The sequence below is a fragment of the Diadema antillarum genome, unplaced genomic scaffold (genome assembly GCF_040938485.1).
Source record: "Diadema antillarum isolate AM-2024a unplaced genomic scaffold, OU_Dant_1.0 scf00000029, whole genome shotgun sequence".
Classification (NCBI taxonomy): Eukaryota; Metazoa; Echinodermata; class Echinoidea; order Diadematoida; family Diadematidae; genus Diadema; species Diadema antillarum.
The window spans coordinates 3,076,350-3,092,723 of NW_027270918.1; the positions used below are offsets into that span (position 1 = coordinate 3,076,350).

General features: G+C 39.5%; 1 protein-coding gene across 1 annotated transcript in view; it reads right to left on the reverse strand.

The window, feature by feature from the left end:
• Positions 1 to 951: 951 nt before the first annotated feature.
• The window catches only part of LOC139738141 (adenylosuccinate synthetase isozyme 1 A-like), a 41,533-nt gene continuing 26,110 nt past the window's right edge, over positions 952 to 16,374 (reverse strand). The window contains exons 5-12 of the mRNA XM_071648805.1: positions 9,067 to 9,174; positions 8,440 to 8,521; positions 7,414 to 7,540; positions 6,848 to 7,002; positions 6,406 to 6,530; positions 3,350 to 3,447; positions 2,214 to 2,363; positions 952 to 1,004 (exon numbers count right to left, since the gene is read on the reverse strand). Coding sequence (XP_071504906.1) covers positions 952 to 1,004; positions 2,214 to 2,363; positions 3,350 to 3,447; positions 6,406 to 6,530; positions 6,848 to 7,002; positions 7,414 to 7,540; positions 8,440 to 8,521; positions 9,067 to 9,174 — 898 coding nt within the window. The remainder of the gene's footprint in view (positions 1,005 to 2,213; positions 2,364 to 3,349; positions 3,448 to 6,405; positions 6,531 to 6,847; positions 7,003 to 7,413; positions 7,541 to 8,439; positions 8,522 to 9,066; positions 9,175 to 16,374) is intronic.

A 16,374-nucleotide genomic window follows, 5' to 3' on the forward strand; every position in this document is an offset into this window, starting at 1 on the left:
AGATTCCTGAGCAACACAGTTTGAATTAAGTACAAAAATAATTCGATCAAAATCCACATCGCGGTGAATATGCATTCCTCATTAGCCAAGATATTTTCTCCCATTCTCCAAAAATGGGAATGCAATTATGGTAGAATCACCACACAGATTATACCACATCATGACGAGTTAGCAGACATAGCAGCTGACTTTGTAGAGGGAAGAATGATGTAAAAGAATGTCAGAAAGCTGGTTCATCATGCAGGTAAAAAAAATGACCTAGTGAGACCACTATCTTTCCTTTCCTATTGTTGTGTTAACTCCTACCATTCACAGTGGTAAATTTAAATAAATCTATACAAAACCTAACAAAAGAAAAGAGATGAGTATTACAAGTCTTCAAGCCTCTCTAACTATTTCAAAAGAATGTGAGATAACAAAATTTTACGCACACAATGTTGGCAAACTACAAGACGGGGAGATATGATAGTTATGATGCTATGCAGCATGAGTGGGGAAACATTTAAATTTGTGCTAGTGGGGTACAAACATCGCCTCTTCAAAACCATAGTTAGGATGTGAATAATGTTAGGGTTAAAACGCCTGGAGTATCAAAAACAATGGCCGATCATCACTGTACAAGCTGCGGATATAAAAAGGTAGATAACCGGACTTAATAGTGGGTACATCTCTAATTCTACTGCACGAGGAGCGAGTGGTGTAAACTACATTCGTGAAGATGGCATACTGGGTGTGGCATCTCCCTGCGTCATCCAAGCGTTCTCTCTGAATGCTACATCAATGCAGCGTTCCTGATCTCACAAAGTGTTTGCAGTGTAGCACACAGCTTACAAACAGACAATGATGATGCACTTTTTTTTTTCTGTCATCTGCTGTTTCATCTTAACCTTGTTGCTCCGACGTGTCGATGTGAAGGGTCTTCCCCGCGATCCTCGTCTGTCAAGCCTCTGCCTAGAAGAGCTTGATTATCGAGTCTCTGCTCTTCCCAACTCCGACCCACTTGACTGTGGAGGTGAACGGCGGTGAGAAAAGACAAGAAGTTACAATGTGCAGATGATGGAAATGAAATCAATTAATGTTAAGGATGTGCATACATAGCTGGCAGCAGTGATTCATACGGCAATAAACAGAAGATGGCGACACCTCTCATAGCTGACAAACTTACATTCACACCACCTTCAGGTTGAGCTACGGCCACTAGATTGTTTTTCAAATTATCTTACATCTTTGTTGAGTATTTGCAGTGCCTTGCTTTGCCGTGATATAGAATAACCATAACAAAACAAAACAAAAAACAAAAAATACCCAAGGAAAAAAAAAAGTGGGCACTCTTCACTCTCAACCACATTCTGAGGCAAAAGTTTCAAAACATACTTCATCAACGAGTTTTCCACTTCCCTTATTCAGTTTCTATAGTGGAGAAAAAAACCCCAGAACAAACGAGTTCATGTGACATCAACACTTAATTAAACTGATGCACTTCAACTATCTGAAGTAATGGCCACTAATTTGCACTGTATGAAGATGCTATTGTTATACTGGACATACCATATATGGGTATGTGTTACCCCGCCCCCATCCTTCCCTTGAGATGAAAGCAACATACCTATTAAAAGAAAATGGCATGAGTATGTGACAAACTGCCAAGTTTCACAACAATTACAAGCTATTCCAGTTTGCATGTGACACGGAATCACAATACATTTTATGAATACTCTGAAACCAGAAATTTTCACGTGCATGAAAACTTCGGCAAATTTTAGAGAGGAGCCATGATTTGTGGAAGCAAAATTAATTCAATGTCATATCCTATATTGCAAAGACATTGATGGAAATGGCAGAATTCATCAAAATCTGCACAAAATCAAGATGAAATGAACAAAAATGTTGAATTTGAAAGAGAACCAGGAACTTTAATCTTTTAAACAGTTACCAATTTTAGAATCAATCATGAAGTTAGCAATTTAGAGGCTTTTGAAAATTTTGCAACCGAAACCAAAACTCATATAAACAAAGGGTTCAATTTGAAAGATCACGCATTTTCACTGTACCCCATGACACACTGACACTGAATAATAAAAGTCATGATAAAAACGACACACCAAACAACAGATATGCAGTTTATGGGATTTGATGGGTGACATAACGGAGCTGTTTTGATTGATTTATCCCTTCCTAATTGGCCAAGGGACAGGCATTCTCATTGAGCTTACTTGGCACCCCAATCAGCTCCTCTGCTTTCCGCACGTAGTTCTGGGCAGCCTCAGGAAGGTCCTCAAACCGCCGGGCATTGGCCGTACACGATTTCCATCCTGGCATGGTCACGTACTCCACGTCAACCTCCTTCAGGACATCCTGCCGAGCTGTTGTTTGCGTTCAAGCACATGAAAAAACGAAAAATGAAATAATTTTTATGATTTGACATCAAATGTACTGTTGGAAGCTTGCAGTTTGGAGGTGTACAGCTGAGATGTTTTAGTTAAACCATTTTATAACTTGGTCAACCATTATGATATCATATGGCCAGACTTGTAAATTCGTCAAGAAAAATGTGATGATGTTTCCTATTCACTAAGTAACTGTAAGTTCTAAAAGTGGTCTGAAACAGGAAATCGTGTGATTTCAAGTAATATACCACAGGAAAAAAAAATGAAAAGAGGACTGTTTACAACTTATTTGATATTGCTATTCCTGCAGCAACCTTACAAACTGTACATAACTATGCTCACATGTCTTTCAAATAAATGGGCCCGATACAAGGTACCGCTTTGTTCCAACAAGCCATTTTCACTAGAGGTTAAGAAAAGGGAGGATCTATTAAAGGAATCTTCAACAGAGAATTTATGATTTCTTTCTGACAGCAAAATGTTTGTTGTGTATTCACAATGATCACTGGTTGTTTGCAGGTTTCTGTCAAAACTGCTAAATTCCTGAAATGCCTGTAAAGCTGCAAGACAAGTGGGTACTTCAACATGAGTCAGGGAGCAATAACTGGTAAATACTTGGCATGCACATGTTCCACTTCAAATTGCCATGTTTACAAATAAACAAACAGGTCTACGGAAATATTACATCCAGCATTTTTCAGCCTCTGATGACATGAGCAATTAGACACAAAGCACCAACAACAGACAATTACTTAGAGTGCACGTTGTACTCCAATCCCAACAATTAATAAATCAAAGGACTTAAAAGAGATTTTATGAATTAAAAGGTTTCAATGACATTTGACCGACATCACTTGCCTAAGACAAAAGTATGTCAAAATTTTCTTTGAGCAATTGAAAGTTTTCCTGCCAGTCGTAACTACCTGATGCAAGCAACACATGCCTTCATCTCGCTTCCTCACCTGGGAAGGATTCTAGTGGTTCTCCATTGAGGACATACTTGACTCCTATCTTGATCTCATCAAAGATGTCCAAGATGTCCAACTTGGTCATGGCCAGCCTGAGTAGGGACATTAAAAAAAATAATGAATATGGTGAAATCATCTCTACATAAATGAGAAATAAAACTGATGTATTCGCATATCTCATTTGTCACAGTGCCAGACAACGTTCTATGCTTTCATTGCAAGTTACAATTTACACTTGTCTTGCAAAGACAAGTACAACATGGGGTTCGACATTGTGTCACAAGTGCAATTCTTCATTGTTTTTGATTACTGTAAAAGTGGATATTTTCGTGCGACTAATTTTTTGTGCTCATCCTGATAAGAGGAGTTTCGCATGTTTTTAATTCTTGCGGAATCAAGCCATCAACTACTGGAACATATATGGCAAGCACAAATATTTGCGTGCTTTTATTTTCGCGCTAGTTTCTGGTCGTGCGAAATGCACGAAAATTTTACAGTAGTTCACAGTATATATATAATTTTTTCTGTAAATACCTTTATTCTAAAAAGACATGATCATTGGGAGGCTTCAAAAGATATCACAAACAGGCAGACTCTGTCAGCCCTCATATCTGCATGAGGTGTCTGTCTATGCCTAAAGAAAAATCAGTGACATTCTGATTTTAATATATGCTCGAAATGGAAGGCAACAATACCTTTGTATGTAAAAGAAGTCACTTTTTTTTAACGGGGGCTGTAGTGTAAAACATTGAAGTAGAAAGAAAAATTTCACTCTCATCCATTGCTTCTAAAAATGTTGACATCTATTGGGTTTATGCGGTTAGCACACTTCCTGAAAACAATTTTCTTCTCATGATCGATCTCCTTTTAGTGCACATTATCACGCTCTAACAGCTGCAACAGGTAGTGAGCTGTGATCATGGGAATGACACGGCGTGAAGGAAAGGAGAATTGAAGCTAAAATTTCATTTGGGTTTAAAAGGTTTATATAAACAAGAAATCAATCATCGTTAAGTGTTCAAATGATGTGTGAGATCGTATCAGGGCAATAACCACCCTACCCCCGGCTAATTACTGGTTAGTGATAAGGTTAGAGTAAAGATTAGGGTGAAGGTTAGGTTTAGGATTCGGAGTTTGGGTTAGGGTTAGGATTAGGTTTAGGATAAGGATTAGGGTTAGGGTCAGGGAAAGGGTCAGGGGAACGGTCAGGGGAAGGGTCCGGGGTAATTGCCCAGGGGGTAATTGCCCCAGACCCGTGTGAGATAGCAGCACAGCTTCTGAATCCGGACCTTTTACATCTTGATTCAGGGATATCTCTCGTAGGATTGCTTGTGTCATACGAACATGCTCTCTCGGTAGGCAAGAGTGCATTTATTCTGTTGGCGAGGTCTTGAACGGAGATGGTAGGAATGAAGGAAGAGGGGCCAAGGAAGTGAACTAATGGGGCATGTTGCCATGGAAACAGGAAGTGAGGTAAGGGGAAGCCAACCAAAAAGAGGGACCAGCTGAGGGATAGGTAGACAAGCAGATTTAGAATATTTGACTCTTGAACCCTCAGAGGGCACCAATGTGGGAGTTCACGGTTGCGATTTGCGCATGTGCAAAATAAAGGTCAAATGAGAATGTTTGTATATTTGCCATTGACTTTCAAACGAAAAGAATCCTCAGGCAAATGAGGATTTGGAATGTTAAGTTGTGTGTTTCACCTTGTTAGAATGCACAGGTGAAAGTGATTCATCAATAATGTTTAACAAAAGCTGCACACGCATTTCATTGACATTGATTACAAAGGTGGCATGCTTCAACAAACAAGGAAAAGTAGAAATTACGCGGTGCGTAATATATGTCCCCGCCGGAAGTAGCATTTAGTAGCAAAATGTACAATATAGGTAAAAAGATCAAGGTAAAAAGATCAAGGTCAAATGTCAAGAAGTCAAATGTCAAAATTCTGTGTAGAAGTTTTGAAGCCCTCACCTAGTGCCATCACATAAAGCAAACGGAATCGAAATCGGGTTAGAAATGGCTTAGGAGTAGCATTTTGTAGCCAATGTACAATATAGGTCAAAAATCAAGGTCAAAGGTCAAAGAAGTCAAAGGTCAAAATTCTGTGTACAAGTTTTGAAGCCCTCACCTAGTGCCATCACATAAAGCAAACGGAATCGAAATCGGGTTAGAAATGGCGAAGGAGTAGCATTTTGTAGCCAATGTACAATACAGGTCAAAAATCAAGGTCAAAGGTCAAAGAAGTCAAAGGTCAAAATTCTGTGTACAAATTTTGAAGCCCTCACCTAGTGCCATCACATAAAGCAAATGGAATCAAAATCGGGTTAGAAATGGCAAAGGAGTAGCATTTTGTAACAAAATGTACAATATAGGTCAAAGGTCACAACTGAAATTCTGTGTAGAAGTTTCAAAGCTCCCATGTAGTGCTATCATATAAAGCAAACAGAATCAAAATTGGCTCATATTTGACAGAGAAGTAGCAAATTGAACATTTTGATCACACACGGACGCACGGACGCACACACGGACGCACACACGGACACACACACGCAGAGACTCCAACCCCAAGCACCTTCTGATCTGGAGATTCTCCCGCCCAAAACCCCTAGCAAACGGGAGACTCCAAGTTGATATGTGCGAAGCGCGAAGTTCCTAGGATTCTAGATGTTCTCTGGTGCTATCTAAGGCTTATTTTTTCAACATACAATAGAAAGAAGTAAGAAATCCTTTCCACCGGGAGACACAGAGCCAGGGCGGGAGAAATCAAATCTCAAACGGGAGAACGGGAGATTGTGCAAAAATGGGCTTTCGGCGGGAGACTCCCGTCGAAAACGGGAGAGTTGGAGTCTCTGCACACGTACGGAGCCCGTTTCATAGTCCCCTGCTCGAACTCGTTCGGCGGGACAAAAAGGCTCTGTCACAGGTCCTTTCCATGTTATTTGAAAGTCTGTGGTGTAAGGGTCAAATGAGACATGAGCTAACCATGAACTCTCTTATGGATGTATGATGACTGTGATCATTATTGCACTCGTCCATCTTCCACTTACGCTGAGAATCCATTGATCATGTTGACGTATTTCAGTAGGACCACATCCAACCATCCACACCGCCTCCTGCGCTTCGTCGTCACGCCAAACTCCTGGCCCGTCGACTGGAGGAGGTCTCCGATCTCCTGCAGGCAACACAAAGAGATGAAAACTGTGTTAGTAGACAGGTGGTGATACCAAACATCTGGGAGTACAGCAAGCAGCAGTCAAACTATTTCAAGAGCGCTTTCCCAAGGTCTTATCTTTGAGGTCACTTCATACATATTCATGAGGGCTACCTCCCTACTATTGACAAGATTACATAATGCACTCACTGAAAACGTAATCTCTTCTTTTCTCAAAGGGAAGCCAATTACAACTAAATTGTTTTGCTGACAAATACACTCATTCTTTTAAGACCAATTAGACAATTAATCATGCTTCAGGTGGTTTGGAACCTTACATTCATTAGCTCAGTTGGGAAAGCGCCGTCGCCCACTCGTGTGGTGTAGGCCTTGAAGACACCATACACCTCTCCGATGCTGCGGGGTGGCACCCCAAGTCCTGTACAGACGCCCCCTATCGAGCAGTTTGACGACGTCACATATGGATATGTTCCTGTTGGGGAAAGGTTAATAACATATTGGAATTCATACTGATGCTGCAATTGAACATGAAACCTTTGTCACAGTCTAATCTTCTGATACTGATCTAAACACAAAGATACAAAAAATATTTGACATCAAATGAATAGTACCCCTTACAAAATTTCAGTGTCTGGATATAATGTATGGAAATACCACGGTAATACAGTGCATCAAAGGAAAACAAAGTTCACAAACAAATTCTGTACTCATGCAATGAACATCAACAAGCCTGGAGAATAGTTAACACACAGATTTGTATCATTTCAATTTCCAAATTCTTATTACATCATCAATTTAGCAAATCTTGGCATTGTTTACCCCTTACCCCCACCTCCCTCCCCCCCCCCCCAAAACAAAGAGAGAAACAAATGGCAAAACTCACCAAAGTCTATATCAAGCATTGTTGCATTGGCGCCCTCTACCAGGATGCGTTTGCCAGGTTCCCTGAGCATGGAGTCCATGAAATACACTGTGTCACATACCATGGGCTTGATCTTTTCTTTGTACACCTATGGTGGTCAAAAAGGGAACAAAAACAAAAACAAACAAAAAAATTGGAAGCAATTAACATATTGAGAACACATGTATATGTATGTAAACAACTCTCCATATTATCTATGCAAACTGAATAACAAAATACAGAATTACTCTATCAAATCCACCCACATCCTACCCTGCAAGTTTGACTGGCATCCTTGAATAGAATATTCTCTTCAGGTAACATTAGACCTACTTATTGATGAAATTGCTATTAAAGTATGAAACTAAAATGACTCATATTAAGAGAATGATCAACACATATTCAATTTGTCTTCTACCTGCTTTAATTTGTGATAACACAGTAGGCAACATATTGACAATTACCTACTATCATAAAAACACAATTGATAATATTGATAATCATAAAATGGAATACAGAGTGAAGGAGGAATGCAAATGGGAAGAGAAACAGATACGGGAAGAAAAGGCAGAAGAGGAATAGAAGATGGGGAAAGATGAAGATGATGAGGGAAAGAGGAAAAACATTTACAATAAAACACATATTACTGGTAGGTAGATTACAACTACTCTTCTTAGAGTGTGAAACATCGATATTAGACTACTGTAAAACGAGAAATGTTCGCGTGCATTTTAATTTCGCGAATTTCGCGAGCGCGAAGATTCACGAAATTAAAATGCACGCGAAAGTTCTTTTCTACACTATATGCATTGAATACCAGTTCCAGTTCGCGAAAATTTCATGCCGCTAAAAAGGCCGTTGGCTCCAATTCGCGAAAAATTCATGCCGCGAATATATCATGTTTTACAGTATTCACATCTCATCATCAGACGTTAAAGCTCAAGACCGTATCAGCTGATTTGGTGGACATTTTGACATGAGGGACCTGTGCCAGGGAACCACACCCACCTTGTATTTCTGAAGCTCAGCCTCCTCGTCTACCTCAAGCTGTGGAAAGAGCTTTTTGTGTATCCTGACCAATGTTCGGAACCTATTGGAAAAAACAACAACCGCAAACGAAGAAACAAAACAAATGACAAAACAGGCATATTTGTCCGTCTGCATCTCTATCAATCATACATATATGTAGCTGACAGTAGCGCCTGGTATTCAAGGACAATTTAATTTGTTACAATGATTTGGGCATATGGAACAATTCCTTTTCTTTCTTTTTTTTGCATCAATGTTTTCAGCTTGTCTGACTCTATCTTGGAATGCAGAACATATCCTCCCCTCCCCCCCCCCCCTTCAGTCTTGCCGTCTGCTACAGAACTCTGTATGTCACATGGGACGATGTCTCCACTGCTGGTGATAGCAGTGATATAAGAATGTCAAAGACTAGCATACACACCGCCAGAAGTGTATCTGAGGCAGGGAGAAAGAGTTCCACATCAGACAGAGTAGCACCTGCCAGCGGCTAGTCTACTCTCCAGGTGCTTTTCTCATTAAAGCCTACTCTGGGGTTGCGACATGTCCCCTCTCATATATATGTATACAAGGTATTTGAACCTGGACGCTTGATGAAATAGGTCTTACTTGTCCGAGAAGATCTCAAAGTCTCCCATGAGGTCGCAGACCCGTAGGCCAGTCCTGCTGGCCTTGCAGGAGTAGGTTGGACCAATGCCTTTCTTGGTGGTGCCCAGACTGAAAACAAAAATAGAAAAAATGCATAAAAATTAGTAAAATAACGAAGAAAAAAAAGACCAAAAGGCTTGAAAAAAAAAAGAAAACTGGACATCTCTTGACTGCAAGAGTGAAGGGGAAAAGATATCAAAAGAATGAGCAAAGAGGACAATGTCAAGTACATATCAACACAAAAACCCACATACACACACACACATACACACAAACAAACACACAAGGACATTTATACACAAAGGCAAAGATTTGCATGCTAACCCTTAACATAATTTGTTCAAATCTGATAAACATTAACTGAGATGTGGTCATAAGAGAAGTAAAACTAGTGGACATTAATAGCATAATTGATCATGTGATAATTACTGCAAAACTTTCACTCCTTGTTCACAGTGTGACTGCGATATCAAAATCTTTACTCCGCTGCATTCTACCCATTGACGACAACAGGAAATTCAACGACTAGTTTCCATTTTCTGCGCAAAAAAAAAAAAACCTGGAGTAATTGAGCTGTTAAGCTGTGTCACATGCTGAAAGGGATGATATAGTTTGGTTGAAATGGGGCTTCAGGTTTTCAACTTTGGGGAAGATAATGAGAAACCTGTTATGAAATATAAAGAGCATACAATTCTATGAGAAATATAAAGTTTATGTGATGACAATTGGTTTTGAAATTGCTGAGATATCCAGAAACAAAGAGGTCCTAATAAAAGATGGGTCCCACCTTTTATTGGGACCACACTGTTTTACTTAGTTTTTAGATATTTCAGCCATTTCAAAACAGATTTCCATCAAATAAACTATAATTCCTCTTAGAATGGTATGCTTTTTAATATTTCATAAATGGTTTGTAATTATCTTGCAAAAAGTTAAAATCTAAATCCTGATCTCAAGATAACATTGGTGGGAATGGAATGGGGTGGGGGGGGGGGGGGGGGTGGGGTGGGGGTGGTAGATTAAAGAGCAAGAGGGGCTGATATACATGATATATTCATTCCCCTGACAGGTGATATATATGATTTTATATTCTCACCTCTTGCCATACATCACAGTTACTACACACACACCATGCATTCGTTCATAAACTAAAGATATGGTGATCAATCAATTGGGGCACCAGCACTACATGTACCAGGGAGGTAGAAAGAGAATCAAAGAGTTAGTATTATAGCATTACTCTTGTAAGTTAAAATGTTAGCAGTATCTCCAACTTGCATTAATATGTGTGAGTCTCACCAGTGATAGTGAGAGTACTGCTCTAAATATCCAAAACTTTTCTTTTCTATGGTTAAAGTGCACCTATCACTAATAATATCTACAATGAAAAGAAGAAAACAACTAACTTTCAATGTGGACATGGAGACTTAAGTCTACAGGTCAAGCACAATGACCTCATTCTAGACAGAAATTTTCTATGACACAATTTAGGATTAGTGTGCACAATATGGCAGAAACCATGGCACACTTATGTAACTTGGTCACACTTTCATTGGGTATTTCTTTTTGATTTTGTTATTATTATTCATTTTTGACATGTTTCAACATTTGAATAAAACCTGAACAATTTCATATTGTATCAATGCAGCACATTTTAGTGGTTTACAAAACGTACTTAATGTTTTACGAAATATCTTATTATAAGACATAAACATGCTTGAAAAGTGTACCCAACTAAACATTGGTACTCAGAAAGTGTTCAGCACCAATCATTACGCATTTTCCTTTTCTACATTTTTCAATGACTGGCCCTACTCTTGAGCTAACGTGATATAAAATTGCAGTAAAATCATGAAACAGATACCTGTCATTGTCATATGTATTATATCATACTGCACAGGGCATACTCTGATCCCATTCCAGATGTACACAGAACTGCTGTTAGCTGGCCTTAAGTGCATTGATATCGGCTGGTTACATAATTATTTGTGCACATACTATAATCATTAGTGCACAGAAGCACATTGTTGTCAACCTTTCACACTCTACTCAATGGTATCCACACCACAGTAACCTGCTCTGGGCAAGTGACTCGTCTGAATACCATCTTTTCCCAGGACAGGACCACTCCTTTTCAAACTCTTGCACCTCATTATTTGTGCTGACAATACCCCTCACCACTCCCCCCACCCCCCCCCCCCTCCCATGACATGGCAATCTAGGCTACGTGACATTCTGCAGCATTTGCAAAATGCTATAGGCAGAAACACATTTAGGAGGTGTTCCCATGAATTAACACCTCAGACACATACTAGACACTATTATATTGATACAGTTATTTATGACTCTGTTGTACCAAACCAAGATAAGGATATCTCAATTTTCCTCTGTTCAGAAACAGTGGCAAGGCCTAGAAGTGCTAGTCTTCATTAGACTTCTCAATTTCCCAGTGGACCAATATTTCTGATCACTGATTTTAGGAAACAATAGCTCGAAAGCATTGTTTAACAATGTTTTTAGTATAAAAATCTGAACTACATGTTAGGCCAAGTAAAAAAAGATAGCAGTTTCTCGTCCGGGTTTTTTGAGCAAGGCGATGAGGGAGGTCCATACTATTTGATATCTTACTATTTTTTCGAGGATTGTCAAAATGAAAGTAATATGTGTTTCTCTTCCGGTAATTCCGAGAAAGGTAAAGAGAGAGGGCTTTACTATTTTCTATATCCAATTTATGAAATGAAATATCACTCTGGTAGCTGTGTTATGAGAGACCACGTCCCAAGGGTGGTATTCTGAAATCCTTCCTAGGAAGAAATTTCTTCCTAAGTCAGGATTTTTTCCTAAGTGGTATTCTGAAAATCTTCCTAAGTTTCTTCCTAAGTAGACTTAGGAAGAAACTTAGGAAGGGGGCGGGAATATGCAAATTTCTGACTTAGGAAGAAGTTGGTATTCTAGAATGCACTTAGGAAAGAATTTTAGGAAAATATTCAGGAAAGCTCCACCCCTGTCCTAAGTACGTTGTTAAGAATCGCAAACTGCAAGCATCGTGATAGGCGTGCTTGTCAGTCATTGCGCGCACAGGTACTTTGATGCGCGAAATGAGCGTGAGAAAGGGGACATGCCGCGCCCTCGTGTATGTGACCCTACGTCATAGTAATATGCGATTGTCATTGGCAGACATCGGTTAGTTCCTTATGATACGGCATTTCGTATTGGCTTAGGAAAGCACGTGGGCGGGAATAAGGATGGCCTAATTTGCATTAAGAAGTGCCTAGGAAGAAATTTCAGAATACCAATTTTGTCTTTCCTAGGCACTTCCTAAGTTTCTGACTTAGGAAGAAACTTAGGAAGAAACTCAGGAAGATTTTCAGAATACCACCCCAAGTGTATGTCTTGCCTGCACTCTGCATTTTCAAACAAATAGATTATGTACCATACTTGAAATGAAACTTCATGCATGCAGAAATACATTTGCTTTTTCTTTCCACTACAGATGTCAAGGGAAAATGACCATCTTAATACTGGTATTTAGTGTTGTAATGGCATTTCTGATACCAGTGTACTTGCAATTCTGATGTATTGTGCTATTAAGTAAAACAGGTATAAAACCTGTCTTTCAACAAAGAATGTACGACTGAAATAAATTCCATGATATTCAAAACACTGCTGTATTCACCATTGGTGTTTGTGACTTTTTGTGTCCACACAGCTGGTATGTATAGAACTGCATTTCTTCACAGTACAATAATGAAGCACATTCAACTGGAAACTGGCTCGTACAATTGCAGATGGATGTCAAAATAATACTAATATGGCATTACAGCATTAAACATTTAAAGATGTTTCTTCATGTTCTAAAAAGACATTTGATAATCACTCATCATTTGGATGATGAATGATTGTATACCACACTACAGATGATACGACTCACGGCCGTGTCCGTGAATTTACATCGTAAAGAAAAGTATCCCGCAGAAATACGAGACAAACCAGAATCCGTGGAAAAGTTATTTATTTTGTAGATACACCCATTTGATAATTCTACTCTCTAAAAAAAGATCGAGTGAAAATATTCACTCTTAAAAGAGTGAATACAAAATACTCATTTTGGAGAGACCTCAGGGATCACGCGTACGCACATTTTGCCAATACGGTGCGGCGTGCGGCACGGCCACTGCACCGGCACCGTATACCTTCCGACACTGCACACACATGCACAATCACATAGTCACAATGACATGAAAATGTATACAAACTCGATACAATCCTCACAAGCATTTGTACAGTACAATTCATCCGCTTGAAATATGAGAAACGGGAAAAATACGAACAATGCGCGAAACATGCGTGGAATATCAGCGATTGATCGCAAAAATGTTGCCGCTATCGCGTTCACGACGTACCGAGTGCGCTGTACATCACAGCTAGCCTCGCCTAGCCCAGGCCCGCCCGCGCGCGCCCATCCAACTGCAGTTCGACCATTGAGTTCGACTGCTTTGTGGGTCATTCCTTCTTGCCGAGCTCGCAGTGTGATGAAATGCATGCGTTATTACATACGCACTACAGAAGTTACAGCTAGCTGTCCTGTACAGCTAAGTAGAGGACGCAAGGCGTAATTAGAAATGAGACATCACGATTGGTAGGTAAATTGTCGATTTTTTTTTCGGCGGCCGAAAAAATAGTAAATATCAAAAAAAGTCGATGCGGCAATCGAAAATCGATGCGGGCGGGGAGCGGGCTGGGACGAGAATTATGAATTTTTGGTATTTTCAGCGCCATTTTGAAAATAGTAAATAGTAAAAAAATCGATGCGGCGGCCAAAATCGATGCGCGCGAGGACGAGAAACTGGTTTCTTTTTTTACTTGGCCTTACAGTCCTACATGCTATATCAGAATGTCTGATATTGTGTATTTAAGTATGAAGCTATGGAAAAACTTAGGCCTCAAAATACACGCTCAATGTTAAAAAAAAAAAAAAATAAGGCAAAGTGACTTTACTTCCCTTAATACTCAATAAATCCATACAAACAGTAGAGTCAACTGCTATAAAAACAGTCAAAACAAATACAGAAATAATTGGTGCTCATTCTATCATGTCCTGGATACACATCAGAGACCCTAAATGAGGTGTTCAATGTACAGTTGTACTTAAAAGCTGCAGGAACCATAATTCACGATCTCTATCAATTCACATGACTCGTACATGGCTCGCAAAACACACAAAACATATCCAACGGGGGAAAAAAAAATTACAAAACCCAGCTATGACTATAACTGATTTTCACTTCCAGTTTCTTTGGTAGAATGGCTGGCTGTGGCGATTCAAACACCTTCCAAATCTTCAACGCTAAGGGTAATGTACTGGCTGTAAATGTGAAAATTTTTGCGATGTTGAAATTTGTGCATTTCGCGCAACCACAAACTAGCGCAAAAACAAAAGCACACGAAAATTATTGTTTGCCATATGTCCCAGTTGTTGACGTCTCCATTCTGGGAAATTAAAAGCATGCAAAACTCATCTCACCAGGTCGAGCACGAAAACTTCCTCACATGAAAATATCCACTTTTACAGTACTACATAATTATGTGTCCCCTTTAGTGGGAACCCCATATGAACTCACATGCCACTCTTGTCAAAACCTCTAATGGTTGCATTATCTTTCCTTCTCTTCCATACTGAAAAGGTTACGTAATCAAGACAAATAAGCAACATTCAAACCAAGTAGACAAACCCTCTGCATATAAAAGAAAATAACAATCACATGGATGCACAACACAGACAATGTTGGCGGGGGGGGGGGGGGACCAATAATGAACGACTCATTATCTAACAACTCATAGGCTAACAGAAAGAGGCAAATAAACAGATATAAATTGGAATAAAAACAAAACAGGACGCGGCCCTGGCGGGGTGACTTCGTGTCAGAAGCATTATTACTCATAAGGAAACAAACTTGACTGATATTGCATGATGACAAATGCTTTTAACTGAGAAACAGCGTCATCAATTAAGCATGTCCATGGATTATAATGGCATGCCAGACAGATCTTTTTTTCATGGCACTGTGATTTTGGACATATACTATGACAATATATTGGCCTGCCAACTCTTTTTTTTTTTTTAGAAGAAGAAGTCGTGTTCATGTTCACATCTTAATCAATTTCTGTCACTCTATACATAAAGACTACTTTAATAGACAGTATTAAACTTTGTGTGTATGTGTGTCTGGATGAATGTGTGAGTGTGTGCGTGTGCGTGTGAGTATGTACGCATGCGAATTACCAGCCCTTGGTTTGGAAATTAAAAACATGAGAGGGTATTTTGGTTTGATCTTGGCACAAACTGAATTGTAACAATGTCACATGACAGTCACATGACCATATTTAACAAAAGAGCAACGCCCTCTTACAGGGCTCCATGTGACAAACTTGATACCCTCCGCCCAGGTAAACATGCACACATGTTGATCAGTCAGCACTGGTTTGGAAATAAGTGTAGTTTAGTGTCATCCTCCGCCACCAGTGAACATTTTTTTATGACTAACGTGAACAGGGTGAGCTCCACTTTTGTTTTGTTTCTTCGTCAGGTGCCAAAGCACACTGAAACGTGGAAAGATGTTTACTCAGAGCAAAGCTGATAAGCATTTCAAGGTAGCACAAAACGAAAGAAACACATGAACATCAGAAAGAGAAAGAATGAGAAAGAAATGAAGTTGGACTTTGGGCTGAGCAAAATTACGACATCGTTGAAAAGGGTGGTAATGGCATATAAATACAATAGATTTTGCATTTGTTAGTAGGGAACAAACAAACAAACAAATGGCCACAAAAAACGGCTTACAATAAAAGGTAGCACAAAAGGACATGGAACACACATCTATAAATCATACCAGACGTCCACAGCCTACAGACAGCCGCTGGAATATGGAGCACACATACACATTACATCCACAAACAAGATTCCACTATGAAAGCAGTTGGAAATGGCATTAGAAATGAGATCAGAGCACCTGCCTGGGATAAATGGAAACCTTCAACAGTGATGAATTCAATCATTAGCTGTCTAGAGAGCTCCCTCGCCTCTTTCTGATACCAAAAGCATCCAGCTGCTCCCGCTCCCGTTGTTATTGGTTTTCTTCATTGCTAATCCATGCCTTTTGACTTATCTAAGTGCATAATTTGTCAAATTATCTAAGCCAGCTGCACCAGTTGTATCTGACCTCAAGTCAAAACTGTGTTAATAAATTGGTACAGGTATGGGTTTTCTAA